We start from the raw sequence: 22,677 nt of genomic DNA, 5'->3' as shown, positions 1-22,677 counted from the left end.
TTCTATGGTAGAAAATGTTCTGGTTTTGAATACTGTCTCCACACCTGAAAATTCCCTCTCTGTAACATGAATTAAAATACCAAGAACATGTCAAAAAAATCTTTCACTAAAAATAAAGACTATTAAAAATCTGACAAGATTTTCATAGTTGTGCAAAACTGTGCCATTAGAAACATATAGAATAGAAGAAATGTGCTCTCAACTCCAAGATTTCCAAGCCTGTAAAAACTTCACCAAGGGTAAAATTATTTCAGTGGAAACTTGCCATGACAAGTATTAAAAACACTGACTGAGATGATAGAATTTCCTCAACTGTTTCAAATAAAAGCAGCCAAAATTAAGTTCCATTTTACAATTTGCAAGTCATAATTATCTGAGGATTAAAAATATCCAAATTATAAACAACATGCAATCATTGTTTATAGAGTATGAATTCAAAAATGCCAAGTTTTGTCAACAAAGAACAATTAATTGTTAAACCAGGCCACCAAGCTGCCAAATACAGTGCAATTTCAGTGCCTGCCTGAGAACATTCTACTGATTAAATTTTGTTGTTGTTTTAGTTTCTCCCTTTTTCAAATCTTCCTTTCAGAAAAGAAATGAAATATCAAGCAATCAACACATATAATTGAAGACACGAGAAAGCCGTAAAATCCAGTCACCACTCACGTATATTCATCCCCTTGTGGCAGTGACATACGCACACAAAATTCGCACAGCTGGCCTGCTATGTCTATCAGAAGCTGCAAAACTCTTTCTCCTGGATTGTAAATGTTGTGAGAAATGTCTTCATAGATTCCCCCCAAAAATGACAGAAAGCAGGCTGAAACAGAGTACAGCCACACTCACATGGAGGGGTGTGGGGTACACCACACTGTTTCTCAGATAAAACACTTCCTGTTATGGCATACTTCAGGGTCCTAATAGCTAATATGAACGTAATATGCTATTCAAGTAAAGTGCAATTTGAATAGTCCTAGGAATGCTATTCACAGCTGTGAATGCTAGTTCAATGTTTCAGCAAGGAGGTAGCACAACCACTTACACTGGGTGAGAATTTATCTTAATCTAGATTCTCAGCATGTACAAAGACCTGGCAATATTTACCTACTTTTAATTTTGATACTTCATTTGTTTTGGTGGGGGATAAGAAAAGGGTACATTTTATCATAGCAATGTTTATTGAATAGGACTTGTATTCCTATTTACAATGAATACTCATCAAAAGATTGTAGAGTTCACTTTTTTTTTTTTTCCCCAGATAGCACTCTATAAAATATCAGAGCTCTTTTGTACAGCTCCATAAAAAATAGTCAGTCTCTCTCTCTCTTTCTCCATAACAGGCCATGTTTCACTCATTAGAAGATACCTCCAAGCAAACCACCAAGGTGACTCTGGAGAAATTTCACCTCCTCCCTTTTTCCTAGACAACTGAAAGGATAATAAACTCCAACAATTTAAACAGGAGATGTCATGAGCAGGTGAGGGTACTGTTCCTCTCGGAGTTAATTGCTGTGATAAAGCCAACAACAAAAAAACAACCACAGTAAAGAAATAAAGAGCCTATATTCACCAAGACAGCCTCTTTCCATATACATTTGTGCAACATCATGATACGTTTAACATTAGCATTCTTTAAACTCTTTCGACATTAACAAGTTTTAAGTATTCCTTTACAATATTCCGACTTCACTTGCCTCCACACAGGCTGCACACAAAATGTGAATTAATGGTAGAAATAAAAGAAGTAAAACCAATCTCATCTTTTAAAGGGAGCTATAAGAGTACGATATTACTCCACAGGTCAGTCACTGTAGTGATTGCTATAACTGCAAGGTCCATGTAAAAGCCTATCAGCCCGATACAAAAGGATGTTCTTATCCTTTCTAAGTTCAATTTACATAGTCTTTTTATTTAAACTCCACTATGCAAGGCAGTGAAACCTTTTCTTTCTGAGCTTAGAGCTAGCCTTTTTATTATGCAGGAAATCAAAATATGATGACCATGATAAGGAAGTAGCTCACAGGGGTTTTACTTTTGAAATTAAGGAAATCTTGTTTGCTGCTAAGAGAAGCAAAATTCTAGGGTGGATAGGCAAAACATTAAGTTTTCATGTATCAGTATGAATGACACTGTCTTGCCAAGAATTCCAGTACTACTTTTCCAATTGTTAAACAAATCTCTTTTCAGCCAGATTCCCAGAAAATACTTGCACAGTCAATTATTTGGGCACAAACAATTAGATACTGGAAATCCTATAAGGCAGATGGTTTGATGAGATTTCCAGACTAGGTCAGTCTGTGTAAATATCATTGGTTTATTTGGAACCAGATCCAAACCAAAACTCCAAACATTTTAATGATGGCTATTTTAGTCACACATAACACTAAACAAACAATTAAGTCTTGGGGATATAAAAACATTCCTGCTCTGTGATTGTGTTGCCATAGATAAAAGATTCTAAATCATATTGCACTCTAGTGCACAGGGATGTAATCTGACTTTTAAAAAGAATATCAACATGCACATATATTTATTTATTTGTTTATAGTTAGACATCACTAGAAGCACAGCATCCATTTAGTTTTAGAAAGCAATAAATTATTTGAACTACAATTTTTCAGATACTGTTTCACAAATGGTCACTGAAAGTTGATTATACTGTTTCATTTTTATTGCCAAGTTTACTTTAAAGTAACAGATACAGCTAAATTTGCAAAGCACTTTCTAAGTTAGTTTTCACTTTTACAAGATCACTAACATTCAGTTTTTTCACTTAAAGTTTTTAGTAGAATGACTGAAAGTAACTGAAGAGTTGGAAGTTCTGAAGAATGAAAAGATGACCACCAGCAAATCAGTGTTTAAACAAGCTTTCAGCATATGTTCCCACAGCAGCAACTAAAAAAGCATCTGACACTCAAAAAGTTAATTTGCTGTAGTATGCTTTCAGTAAGGAATTCTGCTAAGTTTAAAATGCATTTTCTATGATATTTGTAAGCAAAGTATGATTAAGCTGGCAGATGCATAGCGACACAGATTTGTAGACAGACTCAAAAGGAGATGCATGCACATATCTTTCTGAATTTAGGGTTTTAAAAACCCTACTTCTGTGTGCTGCAAAACACAAAGAATAGGTATGGATTCTTCTTTTTCTGTTTTCCCCTCTCTCGTTATTTGCCTTACTTTATATACATATATATGTGTGTATATATATATTTAAAGCATCAAATACAGATTAAGTAAAACACAAAATCCATACTACTTGCAAATATGACATCAGGACATTTAAATCATGGCTAAACAAATTTAAACAATATAAAGGTAAATTTTTTGAAGTTCTTAGCTTCTATATATTTAATGAAAAAATCCACAACTTCAGGTTTTAAATTTCTATTTCACATACACCTAAAAGTGTGTTTGTTTTCCTATACATTCCACCCAATGCAGTAAAACATAGTATTCTATCTACAAACCCAGTTTTTGTCTTCTATGGAAAAACATTTTCTCTTGCATCCCCAAACTCCCCCTACTAAGGAACTGAAGGTCAAACTATAAAGAAATAGTCTATACTCTTTTTCATATCTAAATGGACAGTAAACATAGCCCCAGCATGTTCATTATGACAACTCTGTCCACTAATGGTTGTTTGAACACTGAAAGGCAGAGAAGAAACAAGTCTCTCTAATTTCTTGGAAATATAAAAAGAGTAACTGAACATGACGCTGCAGCAGGTTATTATGACTTTGTCAGCCTTCCTCATCAACTACCTCATACTGGTGTCAGAAAACAAAAGATGCTGAGAAAGCTAACCCCACATTGTTGGTGGAACCCTTCTGCTGCTAGGTAGTTTTCATCCGTTACATAAAACTAATTGCATGAGGTTTTTGTTTGGGTCTTTTTATTTTACTTTGTTTTACATTCTAGTGCTAAGGCTTTGCTCAGAAATGACAGTCACCACAAAGAGGCTTTAGAATTTGTCCTTGTAAAGAACTTTGGCCCACACATATGTCAGTGATTATCTTTGCTTCCACAAGAAGTTACAGCTTGGGGTTATCTTGCTGGAAATATGTAGCACCCTCTTGGCTTTTGCCCTTTCTCTATAGAGAGTTAAGTAACCAAATAATGATCTGTCAAAAATGGCACAGAAACTTTTTCTTCATTGGAGTTTCTTAAAAACGCACTTTGTAGATACAGAAGAACACTATGTGCCCTCAAGAAGTGAGCAATAATTTCACTGAAGCAATAGAAGTTACCAATGCTCTTTGAGAACATGGTACCTCTTATTCAAAATTCATTTGCTCATAAAACCAGATCTTCTAGGGAATATCCCACTGAGGTCAGACTAGAGAAAATCTTGGCCAATAGATCCATGCTGTTCCATATGGTTTTCATCTTCCAAGTCAGTAACATCTTCAACTAACTTATATTATGCAACATTTGTACAGAAGCCTAATGTCCATTCAGAGATGGTAAAATCTGAGGCTGAGAACAGTGACTCTGTTTCAGGTCATACAGAATTACAAATCTAAAACTTCGTGGGGTATTAAATGACAGAACTGAGTTAAGGGGTCACAATTATCACACATTGTCAAAGATCAGAGGTTAGTCACTCTACAACAATCTTGAGGATGATTAACAGTACATTTCAACATGTCACAGTAAGTTGAACATGCCAGATGAAAAAGGATCAAGTAAGTGAAGTAATCTGCCCCTGTAATAGATACACATGTTGATTAATCCTTTATCTGATTTTAAATCTTGTACTTGTGACACACAGCTAGCTTGCTAAGGATGGGCTACTTCCTAATTTTTTCACGCATTATCAATTATCATTCAAATTATTATAATAAATTGATAATATTTCTTCTATACACTGACTAGAAATATATTTGAATCCAAACTCTGCTTGCAATTATAGAAATACACACCAGGGTAATGTGGAGAACTGTTCTTATAGTTTGTACAAATCTTAAGCATTTTGGTCTAGTAAAAGTAAACAAAATAAGAGCACCACTTAGGTGACTTTCTCCTTCGTTGCTCTGCTTGACTACAAAACAGAAAATTAAGAGTAAACACCTGAGAGGCATCAGCTAACTAGACTAAATAATACTTAACTAAAGAACCAGGATTTTGGGAGATGTATACCATCACATGACACAAAGACATGGTAAAAGCAAGTATCTCACACCACAGTAGCAAACAAAGAATATGTTGTAAACATAGCAAACCATGGGTAGCATTGCACTAAGTGGAAAATATTACATACTATGTTAAAGAGTTTGTTCAGAAGCTACCTAGCACTTTGACTTGAAAATGCTACTTGGTGAATGTTTCTGAGCTCCCCACCTGCTATACCACTCATTAAATACAATAAAATGAAAATGTTTTGGTAGAAGAGATCTCCTTTTGCTTTGGACAAAAAAATTAATGAAACCTGTTCCGTATTGATACCAAGAAAGTAGTGTAGTGGTAAGACCAAACACAGGAAACAAAAATCAAACAGCATTAAACCAAGGTATCATGCCCCTACCACAGCAAAAGAGACTTATTTTACTTCTATTTGGCCAACTTTAAACCACTATATTTCCTATGATTTAACACAGTTTCTTTCAATTCACTCAGATAGAAAAGAAGGCAGAGTCAAGGTGATTGGTTTAAGAAGAACAAAGGACTCGGCATGAAATATCAAGATTTGTACTTCAGCATGTGGACATCTGACTAAATTTGCATTCAAGACAAGTAAAGACTTGCAAAGCACCGACTAAAGGAAATGAGAAAATGTACTTCACATTCAGAACTCTCTCTTCCAATTTTTAAATTTCCACTCTCAGACTTATTTCAGCCGCAACAGATAGCTACACAGGATTAAATAATGATCATCATAAAACACGTTTTTCTGTTATGTTACCTGTCACTAGCACAGTTACTTGTTGCTGTCCAGTCATGTTGAGGGTTGACTAGGATGCCCCAGGAAAGGAACACAGAGGTTGGGGTGAGAGTGCCAACTACAAGCTGCAGAGGCTTCTGAGTCTTGTTTCGACCTACAGAAGAAACATGTAATTCCAATTACAAGCCAGTTTCTCTCTCCTGCATCATATAGGGGAAAGTTTTTTCATTTGGTTAGGAAAGTAAATGAAAGCCTACTTCTCTTCTAAATTTGAATGGAAACATATAACAGTTCTCTGTCTTCTTCATGCTCACTATTTCTAAAGTATGTTTTTAAAAAGGGGTAAAAGACAGTGTTGCTAATCTGTTTGTTGGCTTCTTGTTGAGGCAAGTGAAACATCTGCAAGGAAGGGAGACTGTTCCTTCTCTGAAGCCAACTGAACATGAGCAGAGGAAAGAAATGCAGAACAAAGTTGGCATTAAAAAGGGAAGACGCAGATAGCAGGAGCACAGATTAGGAGATGACTTTAGAAAGCAAATATCAGACACACAAGCCTCAGAAAGACTGTTTTTTAGGTTCCCTCTGGAACTACACATCATGTATTTCAACCTAGGAAGAAAATGGAAGACTTCATTTTCAGACTTGCAGATCCAGGGTAAACCTAAAGGAATTCTTGCTATTATTTGGTAAGTTAGGATGGAGATATGTTTACTAAACTTTGTTTCAATTTTGTCTCATTAGAAGTTTTCTCTATTTTTTTTTTTTTCCAGCCTACATTCCACTTAAACCTAGTTTTTGAAAATGATCAGTGGGTGTTTTTCATATGCTTAGTATGATAATAAGCTCTAAGCAGATCAACTTCAAAGCTCTGACTGTCTTGCACTGAGTCACAGAAGGTGTTACACAGGGTGCAGGACACTAGAAAATCTCTCTTCACATGTGACAGAAATAGTAACTTCTTGGCAGAATTCCTAGTAACACTGTAATTATGTCCATAGATAATTCATACTTTCTAAAGCATTCTTCATCAATAATTAAATAAAACCTACAAAAGTTCTGTTGTATTTAACTGTAGGCAGACATGAGTCAGTGTCTGTATCCAGGGGCATTTTTCTCTTTTAACCACCTGCTACATTCAAAATGTTCAGCTTTTGCGTGATACTCGACTTTGACTTTGCTCTGAATGAAGCAGTACAGTTCTCGTGGAGAAAGAATGTTCTTTATATAAAGTCTAAAAGCTAATAGTTGGAAATTAAGAAATTATCTAGAGCAACTATTTTGAACCTGTAGTTTGTAGATTGCTCCAAGCCCAAGGAGAAACTTTGGTGTTTGAAATATGATTAATTAAAGGAAATTCATATATTATTTACCTGACATTGCATACTTCAAAAATATAAAGTACCTCCTCAAAATCTATAGGTGATCACAAATTTCCCCGAAGTTTATAAGCCACTAATGTAAGGGTTCTATTTTTCACTGCTGTGGAACAGATCTGACTAACTTTATTTTCATGCCTTTTAGACCTTGATATCTCTTCACTTAATAAGCCCCAAGGAAAGTCTGATTTGTATTTTCAACCAATGCATGCGTGTGCATTTAGAAACATTAACCAGATGGGGTTTTACTTTATATTGATGATGAATATGCTACCACAAAACCCCACAAACAAAACCACTCTCTACCTTTAAGAGGAAGTATGACGTGCTTTGAAATACTGTGGAATATATGATACTTCCACAAGGGCAAGTGTCTGAATAATTTTCTTGTTTTTTGGATCAGTTCCTATACTTTCTTCTCAATATTTTAAGAAAAACTTATAACAGTTTGGTCATTCACCAAACTATCTGGCAAATCTATTTATAACAAAACCGTTTCTTGACCAGTTTTTGAGGAAACATGGAAAATATGCAAGTTGTAAGGAAAATAAAACCCAAACTCTTATATACTTTGAATTGCACTGGGTTTTGGGAGGACGAACATATGAATATGATTATGACCCTTATTATGCCATTAGTTCCCAGAGACTGCAATGATTTATACGCTGTAAAACAAAGAATTACCTTGGTGACCATCTGTGTTCATCTATATGAATTTGAATTACACTGTATCTTCTAGAAATATAACCAGTCTTCATCTGTAAATTTAAAGTTGCAGCAACTCAGACTCTACCACAATTCTTGCCAATGTGTCTAGTTTAACTATTCTCACTACTAAAAGGACTTGCCATATATCTAGCTAGCATTAGACCAACAGTTGTTCTTATACCTTTGTCTGCTGGATAAGTCAATTATCTGAATTTTCTTACACAAATCAGCTTTTGTAGACTGTAGATAGAAAAATTAATAATGTCCAAAAAGTGAACTGGGCATTTCTTTGGTTTAGTGTTTCTTTATATGTATATGTGTTGCATCTGAAAGGTAAATCGCTTTTCAAAAATCTTTCCAGACATACTGTTTTACATTCGGCCAAGAGCAAGAAGAAATTAATCTCAAGCAGTTACAAGGAATTAGAAAAAAGATTCATATAAAGATCTCAAGCTATACACGTATACATATATATTATCAGATTATTCTTTACAACAGTCCAGTGATCCTGAGAGTCATCTCCATATTGAAGTAAGGAATTAAAATCTAAAAATTTAATTATATGATTAAGGTCATATAGAAGTTCTTTGGAACAAAAAAGTATAATATTTCAGATTTCTGCTCTGCTATGTATGTATAGTTTAAGCTAGAAACATGCTTCTTTCCTTAACTCATGTATCAGAAAACTTAGTAGTAGTAGTGATTTACAGACAGATATAGATATACCCACACACAAGTTGTCACTTCCAATGAGAAACAGAGAGCATGCATTATGCATGGATGAAGGAATCAGTAGTAGTAGTCTGCAAAGAGTAACTTTCAATACACCAGGTCATTGTATTTAAAAACTTTTATTTTTTTGCATGCATTTGTGACCTCTTTAAACATTAAAGTATTCTAAATTTCGGTTCTTATTTGTAAGAACTTTTTACGGGAACAATCTTAAGATACTACTTCATGTTATGAACACCACATGTGTAACTAATTACTGACAAGGAAATACTGTCCTTCATTTTACCTTTGCATGTATGGGATTTGTGCATCCCAGTCAGACACCTACAGTTACAAGTATCTTTTCAGAGAAACCCAGTAATAGATTCTGTCTTCCTTTAACTGCTTTAAGAAAGAGATGCTGTAATGGTAAAATACCTGAACATGATTTCTTGTTATTTGAAATACGTGCTGGTCTTACTGAAACCAAATACCGTGGCTCTGCATCTGTAAAGGAAGAAAGCAGCAATTAGCACAGACATGCTATTTTATTTGAGAAAGGGATTAACCTACAATTCATAAGAAAAGTCCAATATTCAGTGAATGTTTGATATATTATGCAATGTTCGTGATCTTTTGGCATGTTTGCTTTAAGGTTTATTCACCAATCATTCAAAAATATTCTACCCATTAGGAAAAGTAATACACCAATACACAAAAGATTTGGCAATTCTTTTTGACTGAGACACAACAAAAAGGGGAATCTGGAAGGACATACATGTAACACTTCAATACAAACATTACTTGGAAAGTGAAGGGGAATGAAAACCCAGATGAAGAAGTAGTGATGGCAAAACACGAAAGTAAACCAGGTAAATTAAAAAGAGGGCAAAGCCTGACAGATACAGCCAGGGATATCTACTTCTGACAGGAGCCGGACGAACTTTTCCTACAATATTTTCTGCATTCTCTTTCAGGCTATAAACCTTAATTTTCCTGGTGTAAGCAGTTCCTTATTAAAGAGCTGGCACATTGTAAAAAAAAAAAAAACCCAAACAAACAAACAAAAAAAATGCCTTGATCATTTAGGAGTGCATACCCAATAGACTAGTAATAAATCATGCAAGATTTGCACAGTTGTCTGGTTGCAGGAAACAACACAATGTCAGACAGACTTAAGATAGCCTCACCATCGGTTTCTGCCTTATTCTGTAATTAAGTTTACATACTTTTTCTAAACAAAACTTATGAGATTTAACTATTAAGTGCTTTGACAGTTTTGAATACTCTTTATGAAAGAAAAGTTATTACTAACATTTAAGAGAAAGGGACTAATATTTATGTAAAATCCACAAATGCCTGTGTCTTTGACTGGAATCTCTGGGTACAGTTGCATTGGAAATAATGTTGCATGCAACAGGAGAGCAACAGTTTAAGTGATTTTCTTATTCAATAGATTCATCTCAGAGACAAATTGTATTTTTCAGACTTTCTGACATCTACGTTTCTTTTAATTTTAACCTCTATGCATTTTATCCCAGAAAAAATGAACCTTTGCAAAATATTTTTTAAATCTTAACAGGGAAGAATTTCTCTTCACCTTAACTACAGTTCAAACTTTTTTGCACCACTTCTCATAAAAATTCAAATGCTTCATTTCAAAAGGTAACAGAACAGACGACATTACATAGCAAAAAAAAATTAAAAGCCCCTCCAAAAACAAGAGCTTTTGTCTTTCAATTCAATCGTACCTGAATGGCCTAAATTTCATTTAAACCACATTTTCTTTTAAACAACCACAGCCATTCTAAAGGATGTAGAGTCATCGTCAGCTGTCAGTTGTGAATCAGCTTGGAAAACTTCTGGAAATACTAGTCTTCAGAGGAAATAATAAAATTAAGCAAACTAAATTTTATACAAATGTTAACACATTTCAGAGACATCTGATGTAGTCTGGATTACATGTGCACACATACTAAAAGGACACAAATTCAGATACATGCATGTTTCTGGCAGTGAAAAGCAGATAACTTCACCCTGCAGCTTGAAACAATAAATGCTTCGATTAAAACAATGTTGACATTGTGATTTTAGTTTGGGGAATTCATCTTCAGAAAGATTTTCCCTTACTCTTGACCTCAGATGTCAGATATGTCTGCCTTTCTTAATTATTTAAAACCAAGCTCTGTTTTCACTGAACTGTAACACCAGAAAAGTCATAGGAGCTGCCAAAGAGATATCTATGGGAAGAATTTGGCTCACCATACGCTGATCAAAACTATCTTACAGTTTTTTTAAAAAAGCATTACTCCATGGAATTTAAGAAAATATTATGATCATTATAACTAAAATCAGAATTTGAAATTATCAGAGGAGTACATTTGACACCTGTGATGCAATACTAAAATTCTGTTGTGAATTTAACTAAAAGTATATCCTAATTTAGAAAATCTTCTGCTATTTCTGAGCAGAACCACTCATGCTATTATGCAGGTGTTAAGAGGACAGTAACTGTAGCTGAACTTAAAGCACTATGCAGGATCTGAAGAACACAGGCCTTGAAATTTTTCTCATATGTACATTCAATACCCAAGGAAAATGAAACGAAAAACGTCCTTCTAATCTCATAGAATGAGCCCTGATTCACTTTTAGAAATAAAAGTTCTTTCTTAGCCTTCCACTGCAATGTAACATTTCTCTTATTAAGTTCAGGAGACCAGCGAGTTTTCACACTGATTCAGTCCTCTGGCTGAGAAATATATGTAGCATCACAACACAGAAATCATTGATGCTACTACAATTCAACCCATTTTCAGGGGCTTAAAACACTGCCTCACTCCTGTAATAAACTCTATCAAGTTGGAAGAACTATTTATGATCATCTGTATTCCTTTATGATACCTATATATGCATAATCCACTCTACACATCCATGTCTGCAACAAGCAGGAATCTTGAGGAGAGGTAAGTAACATTAAGAGGAGGAAAAGGAAATGTTATGAAATCACAAACCCTAACAAACCCATCATTTTGCTTGTGCTACTTCATCAGTAGTAGGCGACCACCAGACATATAAAAATATGGTGTTCTAACTGGGTGTTGTTATGATTCACAGAATATATCCACTATTTACACTAAAATACATTTAAAAATAGAAGTGCATTTCAAAAACAAAATTATGACCTCAAGTAAAAGCCAATAAAATCAGAGTACAGACAATCCTGTTTACAGCTGAATATTTCTTATTTTGGATGAACTGTGTTCAGTAAGAAAATGATAGTTATATAATTAAGGTTAATGTTCAAATATCTGGACACAGATCCATTAATCTAGCATCTGTCCCCAGAAATCTTTTCAACATACATCAGTAAATAACAGAGCTACAGATGATACAGATGCAAGATACAGCTCTATCTGTCTCTCATCTTGTAAGGATCCAGAATCTCATCAACGAAGGATCCCTACAGAACAACGCGAACTTTAGCAAGTTCATTTGCGAATTTACTATTAAAATCTTAGCAGTTCCTTGTGGTTTAACACATTCCTGAAGGGATGCAACTGTAAGACTAACATAATAAATCCACTTCTTCGAACCTGTTACTGCTTACCTCCCTTTATTAAGGGTGGAATGACAAATGTCATGGCTAAGAGCTGCTTTTCGCTGGCATACAGCTATTTCTTTGTAAATCCCCTGAAGTTGCAGGTCACAAATTAAGCCCAAAGAGTGGCCACCTTCAATTCTTTAGCCACAAAGTACTACAGGGAAATGTCCAGATGTACCAGAAAAGTGCTAGGCAACTAATCCCAGCCCAATTCTTAGTGTTATAATTCCTCAGACATCAGTTGTTTTGACAATTCAGTTGAGAGGCACCAATACGACATCAAAATTGCTCTTTCAAGTTCAAATACCCACAGTTGAATAAAGCAATGCCACTTTGGACCAAAGCACAGCACTCCTGCAGGCACATACCAAATGACTTTTGAAGCAGGAGGGAGGACTAGTCTCAGACATGAGGCACTAGTACATGTAAAGCAAAAGGATTTGTATTGATAGCATTCAGTACATACAGTAGACATGAGTATATCCATTCAGTACATATTCCTACACCCTTTCTTCCCACTTCTCAAAAATATTAGACAGAAGCATTCAGTCATCTTGTTTTAGCTTTTAAACATCAAGGTTACTACAGCACAATGAGCTCTCACCAACTAGATGAAATAGTTTTCTGAACTCCTTCAATTGTATGGTACTTTTTTCATCCAGACAGCCATGATCACACACACACTCTACATGTACACAGCTGTGTCTACAGCTTACCAAAGAAGAGACATTTCAAAGACCGCAAAGTTGCACGTAAGTAAACCAGCTCTTTGGTGTCATTGTAAAAGAAGAAAAAGAAGTATTTGACTGAGATTCTATAATACTGATGATATGAAATTATTAAAAGAAAAAACTTGTATTATCCACTTTAAAAGCATCAGGAGACAACCCGAATATAACAAAAATACATGCAAGTGACACATCAAACTAATATAGAACACTTACTTCCATGAACCATGCTATCAATTCAGTGGCAGCAGGCAACTAACATGCACTGCAAAATGGTAGCAAATTCTGCTAATGTTCAGGCATGCTATTTTAATTCACTTCAGGGTTCAGCCAATACAGAAATGCAGTTGAAAACAAAACCATGTAAGAATGAACTGACTAATGAATTTAGAATAAATTTTAAAATAAAGTGTTACGATACATCACTAGAATTCATAGGCCAGCAGATTCGGGAATCACAGGGAAGTATTTTTTAGCTTCTGGCCATAATTCCCTAATCTGAATTTAGGAATTCCTAAAGACTTACTCCGGGATGTCATCATGGGCAAAAGCCAAAGGTGGAGAACGGGAAGGATCAAAAGTATTATGGTGTAACAAGCATGGGAAAATAGAGAGAAGGTGCACAAAAGGGTTGGTGTGAATGAACCTGGTCAGTACACTTGTCTAGCTGAATGTGCAGCCCCTGACCTCCTCCAGGTCCCTCATTCCACTAGGTTCAGCTAACATTGACAATAAGAATTTGGGCTTTTTGGCAGCTTATTAGGAATCGACATACTTCTGAATTAACATGCACCTAAATTGGCATCTTGAAAACCCTGTGTTTAATACATCTGCACATTTCTGGGAATTGATCAGATACAATAAACTGCACAGCAAGATATCTGAGCTAAGCACTGCTCTAGTATACATACCTGAATTACACTTTTTAAATGTGTTCAAGGTGGTACTGGAAATCTTCCCTATATACATATATCTAAAGGGTGTTTTCCAAAATGATGGACCCAATTTGAAATCACTATATTTCTGCAACCAAGAACCACCCAGGAATGAAACTCTCACCATTGGAAATGATGGGACACAGAGTTTCCAATCATTATGATATATTTTGATATATTTTGACACAGTCTGAATAGCTCCTGTGACCCATAATAATGTAGCTTACTGTCATGTAAACTCATAAAATACACTCAGCACAAAACACATCTTGTATCCTGATAAAGAGGCATGCTTCTTTGAAACAAACTTTGATGCTGCCTCATCATTGTCATTTATACTTCACCGAAGCTGCTCAAGAATTTGTTGCCAGCATGAGCTCATTACAAGTTCAGGAAATCCAACAGAACCCTCTTCTCTTCGTACATGCCCTCTGCAGGCAGTTGCCAAGTCATAGAAAATGTTTCACAATTGCTGGCTTGGTTATTATTTTAGTTGCAAAAGAAAGGAAAACCAAATATTTTAAGATAAGAATCACTACAGTGAGGTGCTGAATATTTTAGATGAAATGTAGGCATATGTCACATTTTCTGCAAAGCCACATATCTCTCCTGGAAATCCTAGGAAAGATCACGTCCTTATTCATTTCTTTTCTAGCATGCACACATGAAATTTCATAAATTAATAAATCTGTTTACTTCAATTTTATTGTTCACACAGTCATAAGACCCAGCAGAAAACCAGACAATAAATTTCATCATTATCAATAGTGACAGGGTTGGAAATCGGGAAGTCATGAGTCTAAGATATATATATATATATATATATATATATTATTGTGCACATTGTGTCATCTATTAAAAAAAAAACAACAAGTTAGTCATTGCTCTATTTCCCTTATTCCAGTTCTAATCAGGTACAATTATCCCAAACAGAACACCGATTATGCTGCTCCATTAACAAAACCAGGCATGCAGAATTAAACCAAGGAAATGTCTACAGGGCACTTTGTTCTGTTGTGTAAACCTATGCTGTTTGTTAGAAAGGTCAAAGGGCATTTTAAAGTATTGATGCATTTTAGGGAGGGACTTATATGCACAGTCTATATGCTTTCTTACATTGACCTATTAAATTAATGAATCTTTTTTTTAATACTTTAAGTAGGGTCTACAGTTGATGGCATATCGGTATCATTTTCATTTAAAAAGCTTCATGGAATAGACAATTTGAACACTAATAGCACAAGATCCACTTTTGTCTTGATACAGAGATTCCATTCTCCTGGATCTAGTCATTCTCTCAGGAAATTATATTCTAAAGGGATGTTCCTTAATCTACTGTGAAAACATATCCTTTAGTAACTAACAAATGTCCTTAAATCTCCATTTCTAAACTTTACATTTCAGTCACGAAATGAATTTAAGGTTGTGATCAAAGTCCCTAAATTGATTGGAAAAGGTATTCAGTTTCCATGAACCACTAAATCTGACAGGAGAGGAGGAAGCATTAAATTGTATTAGTCTTGGTCTGAACAGGCCACAATGTGATTTCACATTTGGAAATCACTCCCTCTACATCCTGTTTAGTAAAAGCCACAGCAAACCACTGTTCAGGGCAGCCTGTAAAGTTCATCTGCTTTCTGTAAAAGTCAGATAAGCCAAAGCATGAGGACAAAGAAGGTGTTCTCAGGGTGAATGCGAATATTTTTGCATAAACCTAGTTTTCCTGATTGTGGAAAGTTGTGTGGAATGCACTGAATGCCTTTTGTAAACTGTACAGTGACACTTGAATCACTAGAATATCTAGAACATGGAATAGACAATTTTTAGTGTGAAATTTTAAAAATATCTTGTTTTGATATGAAGATAGCATGCTAGGTCAACTTCATCACATACAATATGTACTAGGAGTACAAAGATAATGCAAGGTTTTTCAGCAATAAGGTTTAGGGGGTTTGTATCTTTGGAAAGCATATTGAGAGAATATTTATTGCCCCTCTACAATACCTTATTTTTTCTAACATACTCATAAAGTGTGTGCTGAGCTGAGTTGTCTGGCTGCCAGAATAAACCTAACCATTGCTCCTAAAACTAAGAACCATCCTGCACTTCCTGCAGCTTGTGCCAGCAGCCAGTCCCTGAAACTGTGAGGAGTGCCAGCAATCACGACTGTCTTCTCTTCACCTCTGCCACACTCTAAAATGAGTCAAAAGAACAACCGATGTTTCTTGCTTTAGCTCATACACACTTGGAAATTACGGTCAAAGCTGCAGTTTAAAGTGATGTTTAGTATTAATGAAACGGGAAATATTATGTTTCTCTGCTTCCAAACTCCAATTAAAAAGTTCACAAAGCATATAATCTAACCCTAAATCTCTTAACTAAAAGCAACAGCTCCAATAAAAGTGCTGTTAATTGCCTTAAATAAATACTTGTGACTGGAACTAGATGTTGGATTTTATTCATGTCCTTTCAAATATGATATTTTCTTAAAGTTGGAAATGCTAGTCTTTATATTATGTTGCACATTGAATTTATAGCTACTGGACACTCAGAAGTCACAATCATAGTTTCATTGTCACTAGGAAACTGATTGACAACTTCTGTTAGCATAAGTGATTTAAGATCATGAAGTGATTGTCCTTTAAAATCATTAAAAAGTAAAAGGAGAGTATTCTCCAATATTCATGCTTTTCTCTTTCCAGATACACTAGAGAAAAATGTGTTAATTTCCTTAAAGGGTGTATGCATTGTGAGTTTTCTCATTTTCTGCGTTCATTGTTACAAGATTTAATTAATATGCATGTGGCTAGCACTTTGATGCCTTGCAGAAGAAAGGTGCCTACAGCTTCCACCTATTTTCTATTAACACTAAAGTTACAAAATACCAAAATCCCATAAGTTCCAGGTGACATTCAGTTTTCAGCTTTCATATTTTCGTAAAGTGCTAGGTATTAAAGCTACTATTAAATAGGAAGTGCAAATGATCTACACATTACGTTACATCCAGTGCTTTTTTCCTCCTTCCAATGATGTCAGAGAAAAATATTAATCCTCACTACTCCTGCAGTGCAGCTATGCAGATGTTACTTATACCTGTTCGCAATTCTTAGTGAACTGATTCAAAAGTTACATGTGGGATAAATCAGATAAATCAAACACAGCTTAAGTGACAGTTATGAACTCAAACACTGGACTGGTGATAGAATTACAAAGAGATCATAGGAATACCAACTCATGAAAAGGAAAAAGTCAACATTTGCCACAGTGATATAATGTATGTCTCTAATATCTTAATTAGAATTCTGTGTCTAACATCTTATTTATTCTTTTTTATTCTACAGTTTTCAGCCTGGAGCAGACCCCCAGAATTGCCTTTGACCACATCAAACAGATGGCAATTGTTACTTCCGTGCTTATGCATCCTTTCTTCCCATTTGTTTTACACCCAGATCACCTGCATTACAATGCTGAGGGTAACCCAGATTCATTTCAGGCTAGAAAATATTAAAGAAAGCAACAGGAAAATCATCAGAGATTAAACAGATTTCTTAAAAGATCAGATCCTGATAAGTCACTGTTTCAATTTTTAACAGACAATTCTATCTAATCCAGTTCTATTGTTTTCCTATCCTGCTCACACTGACATAACCCCAAGTCAAAGGGACAACCAAATGCCTTCCTTTCTCCCTATCACAGGCAACAGGATATAACACTCTTGATGTAATTTAATCTGTTCCATACAACAGCTCATGGAATTCTGTCTGTAACTTCTGACGTAGAAATTACAGGTTGTTCTATAACATGTAGATCTGGAACAGAAAAGACCAGAAAATGCATAATTTTGATACAAACATTTCTGGAAAAGGGAATCAACAACACAGGTCTCAAAACTGTTTTACGGCATCTTGTACTATTTGTTAAAAACGTGCACTTCTTCCTTCTATTCTACTTTGTAACTGCAACTTCAGGCAAATCATCCCATTTGATCTGTGATTCTCTGTGACGTAGTCAGTATAGTATAATCTCTTAGTAGAATGAAAATCCTCAAAACATATATCAGTAGCAAGAACTATTTGTTCTCCTTGAAGGATCTCCTAATTCCACTTTCATCTGAAATTCTTCAAGGTAACCTTAAACAAACACAAAGAAAACCTGAGCAACAATCCAATAAAAACAAAAATTAAGAAACCCAAAGGTTCATATACTCCTCACTCGCTTCCCACAATTCATGGCAACAGTAGCATGCAAAGCAAATATGCCTTACCAAGTTCTGTTACGTAGGTGTTTCCTTCTGAAGGTAAAGGAATGTACTGATTAGAAAAGAAGTTGCTTCCATAACCCAGGACAAAACCTTCTAGTTTGGTGTTTTGACTTGGTCGAAGATACCTCATGCAAACGGTGTCATCTGTTGCATTGATCTGAACTTTCAGACTTTGCCTTTTCACTGGAGAAAGAGTGAAAAAAGGTATCAGAATGTATTATCTGGTAATCATGTATTCAGTAATGAAATATGACAAGGTAACAACATAGGGCTGTCCAATTTGCTAGTTGCAAGCAACTGAACAATTGGTTAAAGGTGCGCTCTCCTGGAAACTAATTGTATTTTTAAAAGTAAACTAAAAGTCATGTAAAATTGTGTTTTCCAACATGTCTGGTTTTCCATTAGTTTAGTATTATCATTAGCTGTAACATCATCTACAACTGCAGCAGTAGCAAAGTGCATGAAGTACCTGGAAAAATACAAGTATTTTTTCCTTTAAATACAAGAGTTATAGTAGTATTAGTGATGTATAGGACCCATAGGTGAAAAAACTGCAAGTTTTTTTTTTTTTTTTTTCTTTTTAGTAAAAAATATGAAGTTTTAATGTTAAGTTAATCACAATGAACTGTTAGGGTAGACGATAAATAGTAACAAGATCCAAATAAAAATGCTGCATTTTTTTTTTTTTTCTGCGAGCTATATTGGCCTGGAAATAGCATTTTCTAGTTGGAATTACACCAGAACAGCTAACTAACGTATAAACTTTATTGTAAATTACCAAGAAACTTTTTTAAACATTCATTTTTATGCTTTCCAGAAGATCAGCATATATAGCAAGAAACATCTTGTATATCCGTCTACAAAAATTGAATGTGTAACAACACAGAATGACTTCATAACAGAATAATCAATTTTTTATGCTACAAGAAGGTGTTTTTTCTTCTCTTAGTGTGGTGAAGAACAACTATTTTTTTCATCATTGGTACTTACAATTGTAACATTCCATCAACACTGTTAGGCTTATTATATTTTCAGACCTGTTGAATACTAATGACTAAAAAAAAAAAAAAAGTAATAACTTTTCCCCAACTTTATGACACTACTACTAGAATAGTACATTTTGCATTATAATTTCTCTTCTCATTCTCAAAATATAAATTTTTATGCCCAACAGATTTTCAGGTATCTCTCCAATCATGACATTTGAAATCAAATTTTGAGGGGAAAAAAAAAAACCACCCAGAAAAAAATGAGAGATGTGTGACCTGTCATTAAATAATACTGCAGAACAATACTGAACTTCCTTTTCTTTCTTCCTTTTTTTTTCTTTCTATTCCTCACTCTAACTCCCTCCCTTTCTCTCTCTCTCAGTAACTGCAGACGGATATTCAGAGTTTATTTAGACAAGTACCCCTTGGTTCTCTAGTATCATTCCAGCCTACCTTCCTTTTTTTTTCCTTTTTTTGAGAAATTCTAGTGACTAGAATTGCCAAGAGGCCACAATCCCCAATTTGTGAAGATGATTTAGTACTACTGTTGAGCACCCTCACTTGTCTGTACACTGAACGAAAAGACCTAAGCCAAACACATTGTGCGCCTTCCCTTTATAGAAAGAAGTGTATAAGTAAAACTGACAGAAATCATGTGCCTCCAATGAGACCCTTCCCTTATCTAAAGACTGATCAAGTAAAAGTACTCAGCCAGGAAACTGTCACAATTTTCCAAGGCAACTCTGCCAGCTTCCAGAAGGCTACAAGGCTTCTCAAAAACCCAGCTCTGACATTTTCAGCAGCACAATACCACCACAGGAGGTAACGGTCTCTTCCTTATCTGGGCGACATTCTAACTTCTTTTATTTTCAGTATATGAAATTGCTGTGGGTGTGTAAATATTGAGAAGGCTCCAAATAACAGAAACCAGGAAGAAAACCCAACAGACTTGTAACTTCTCCAATATGTTTCATAAAGATGCTTAGTAAAACCTGCACCATGCCAACAAATTTTGGGATTATTACCTCTGATTAACAGTGAACTAGATTTGTTAAAATTAGGTAGTCTGCAAAATTCCAACTATCTTTAGAGACCTGAGCATAAATGAAAGGATGGTCTTCTGGTCTCCACTGAAAATTTATGGCTAAAAAGATAACAAGATTTACAGTACTTGATTCAAATACGATAATTTGATTTCTATATTAAAATTCTTAATCAGACCCAAAACTGGGTTTTAAAAATTTCTAGCGAGGATCTATTTTATATTTACAATAATTTCTTTTTTTTTTTTTTAGCACACAATTATTTCTATGTATCTCTCAGTCACACTTGACATTAATTTGTAGACCTAATTCTAATTCCAGTTTGAATTCAATTGGGTTTGATTCCAATTAGATAGATACTGTATTGTATTCATAAATAGTCAATCATAGTGACAAGGTCTCTTGATTTTATTTAAGCCTAAAAAGTCTCAATGAAGTCTCTAAAGTCAGAAAGAATAAATGGGATCCCAAGACAGCAACAGCTTTGAGGAAGGACCCTTTAGACCTTTTCTTTTCAGCTGGTGTATCAAAAACATCAAGAGAGCTTTTACAATCAAAGACAGGTCTAGTAGAAGGTAAGCAGAAATAATGTATTTTTTAAAATAGACAATAATGCAGAACAGAGGAAATAAATCTAAAATTAAAAAAAAGGAAAAAAGTATTTGTCCTCCCCACCCTCTAGTTCACTTTTAAGTGCGGGATCCTTTCAGTGATGACCTGCATGGTAACAAATACTGCCAAGTCCCCACAGTGTTTAGGAAAAATATCACAGAATTTTTCAGGTTGGAAAAGATGTTTAAGTCATGGAGTCCAGCTCTAAACCTAACACTGCCAATTCTCCACCACTAAACCATGTCTCTGAGTGCCACATCTACACGTCTTTCGAATAGCTCCAGAGATGATGACTCAACAACTTCCCTGGGCAGCCTGTTTCAATGCCTGACAACAGTTTCTGTGAAAAATAGTGTTCTAATATCCAATCTAAACCTCCCCTGGTGCAAATTGAGGTGATTTCCCCTTGTCTTATCACTTGCTACTTGGGAGAAGAGACTGACACTCTCCATGCTGCAGCCTCCTTTCAGGTAGTTTTAGAGAGTGAGAAAGTCTCCCCTGAGCCTTCAGGCTGAACAACCGCAGATCCATTTACCACAACTCTTTGGGTCCAGTCATCCAGCCAGTTCTTTAACCAGCAAAGTGTGAACCTATCAAAGCCATGAGCTGCCAGCTTCTCCAGGATAATGCTGTGAGAAACAGTGTCAAAGGTTTTACTAAAGTCTAGGTAGACAACATCGACACCGTTTCCCTCATCCACTAAGCAAGTTACCTTGTCACAGAAGGAGACCAGGTTACTCAAGCAGGACCTGTCTTTCATAAACCCATGCTGACTGGGTCTGATCACCTGGCTGTCCTGTACATGCCACATGACAGCACTAAAGATGATCTGCTCCACAGCCCTTGTCGGCACCAACGTCAGACTTACAGGACTGTAGTTTCCCCAGTCCTTTTCCAGTCTTTCTTGTACTGGGAGTCATATTTGCTAACCTCTAGTCACCTGGGACCTCTCTGTTTAACCAGGACTGCTGAAAAATGGCTTGATGAGCACTTCTTCCAGCTCCCTCAGAACCCTCGGATGAATCCCATCCAGTCCCATAGACTTGCATGTGCCTACGTGGCGTAGCACGTTGTTAACTACTCCCCTTGGATTATGGGGGCTTCATTCTGCTCCCATTCCCTGTGTTCCAGCTGAAGGGGAATATTAAACACAGAGGCAAAGAAGGCAGTAAGTGCCTCATCCTTTTCCTCGCCCTCTGCCACTATGTTTCCACCTGCATCGAATAAAGGATGCTGGTAATCTCTCTTTTCCTCTCCTTTGAGATCTAACTACAGTGTCTGCTCGATGCTCTTCTAAACGTAACTATCTTCTACCCCTTCTGTAAGCTCCTTACGTACTATTTCCTTCTCTCCACACAGCAGAAGTTCCCCTTGCCGAGAGGGCCCACCTGAGCAAGAGTGCTCTTCTCCCCTTCCTGTTGAAGATGCAGCCTGACCCAAACAGCAGCACAAGGCAAGGCAGACAAACAGCCTTCTTTGCTATTGTTTAGCAACAACACAAATGCCACACTTCATATGACTAAAACACATCCCCTTCCATGGGCTGTGTGCATTCCAGAATCATTGAAATCAAAGGATGAATTTTAACTGTTAAAACAATACCTACAAGAGGCTGACCAGTTTCTGGAAGTGTACAGACAGAAATGAAGCAGCCAAGACCAACACTGACAAGTTTTTCTCTACCAGATGTCAAAAAAGACTTGAGCAACAAATCGAAAACTTCACAAGAAATCTGTGTAAGTTAGTATGCTACAGAAAACTAAATTTGTACATGAGGTTTGTTTCTCCCTAATGATGCACCTTAGTGTACAGTTACTTTACGGTTA

General features: G+C 35.7%; 1 protein-coding gene across 34 annotated transcripts in view; it reads right to left on the bottom strand.

The window, feature by feature from the left end:
- The window catches only part of ABI3BP (ABI family member 3 binding protein), a 162,178-nt gene that overhangs the window by 116,505 nt on the left and 22,996 nt on the right, over positions 1 to 22,677 (bottom strand). For all 34 annotated transcript variants that reach the window (XM_071808637.1, XM_071808674.1, XM_071808653.1 and 31 more), the window contains exons 2-4: positions 18,211 to 18,390; positions 9,121 to 9,189; positions 5,909 to 6,041 (exon numbers count right to left, since the gene is read on the bottom strand). In XM_071808637.1, the coding sequence (XP_071664738.1) occupies positions 5,909 to 6,041; positions 9,121 to 9,189; positions 18,211 to 18,390 (382 nt within the window). The remainder of the gene's footprint in view (positions 1 to 5,908; positions 6,042 to 9,120; positions 9,190 to 18,210; positions 18,391 to 22,677) is intronic.

Source organism: Patagioenas fasciata, chromosome 1, assembly GCF_037038585.1.
Source record: "Patagioenas fasciata isolate bPatFas1 chromosome 1, bPatFas1.hap1, whole genome shotgun sequence".
NCBI lineage: Eukaryota > Metazoa > Chordata > Aves > Columbiformes > Columbidae > Patagioenas > Patagioenas fasciata.
The sequence above is the reverse complement of the archived record's forward strand: the minus strand, read 5'-3'. Positions and strand labels throughout refer to the sequence as shown.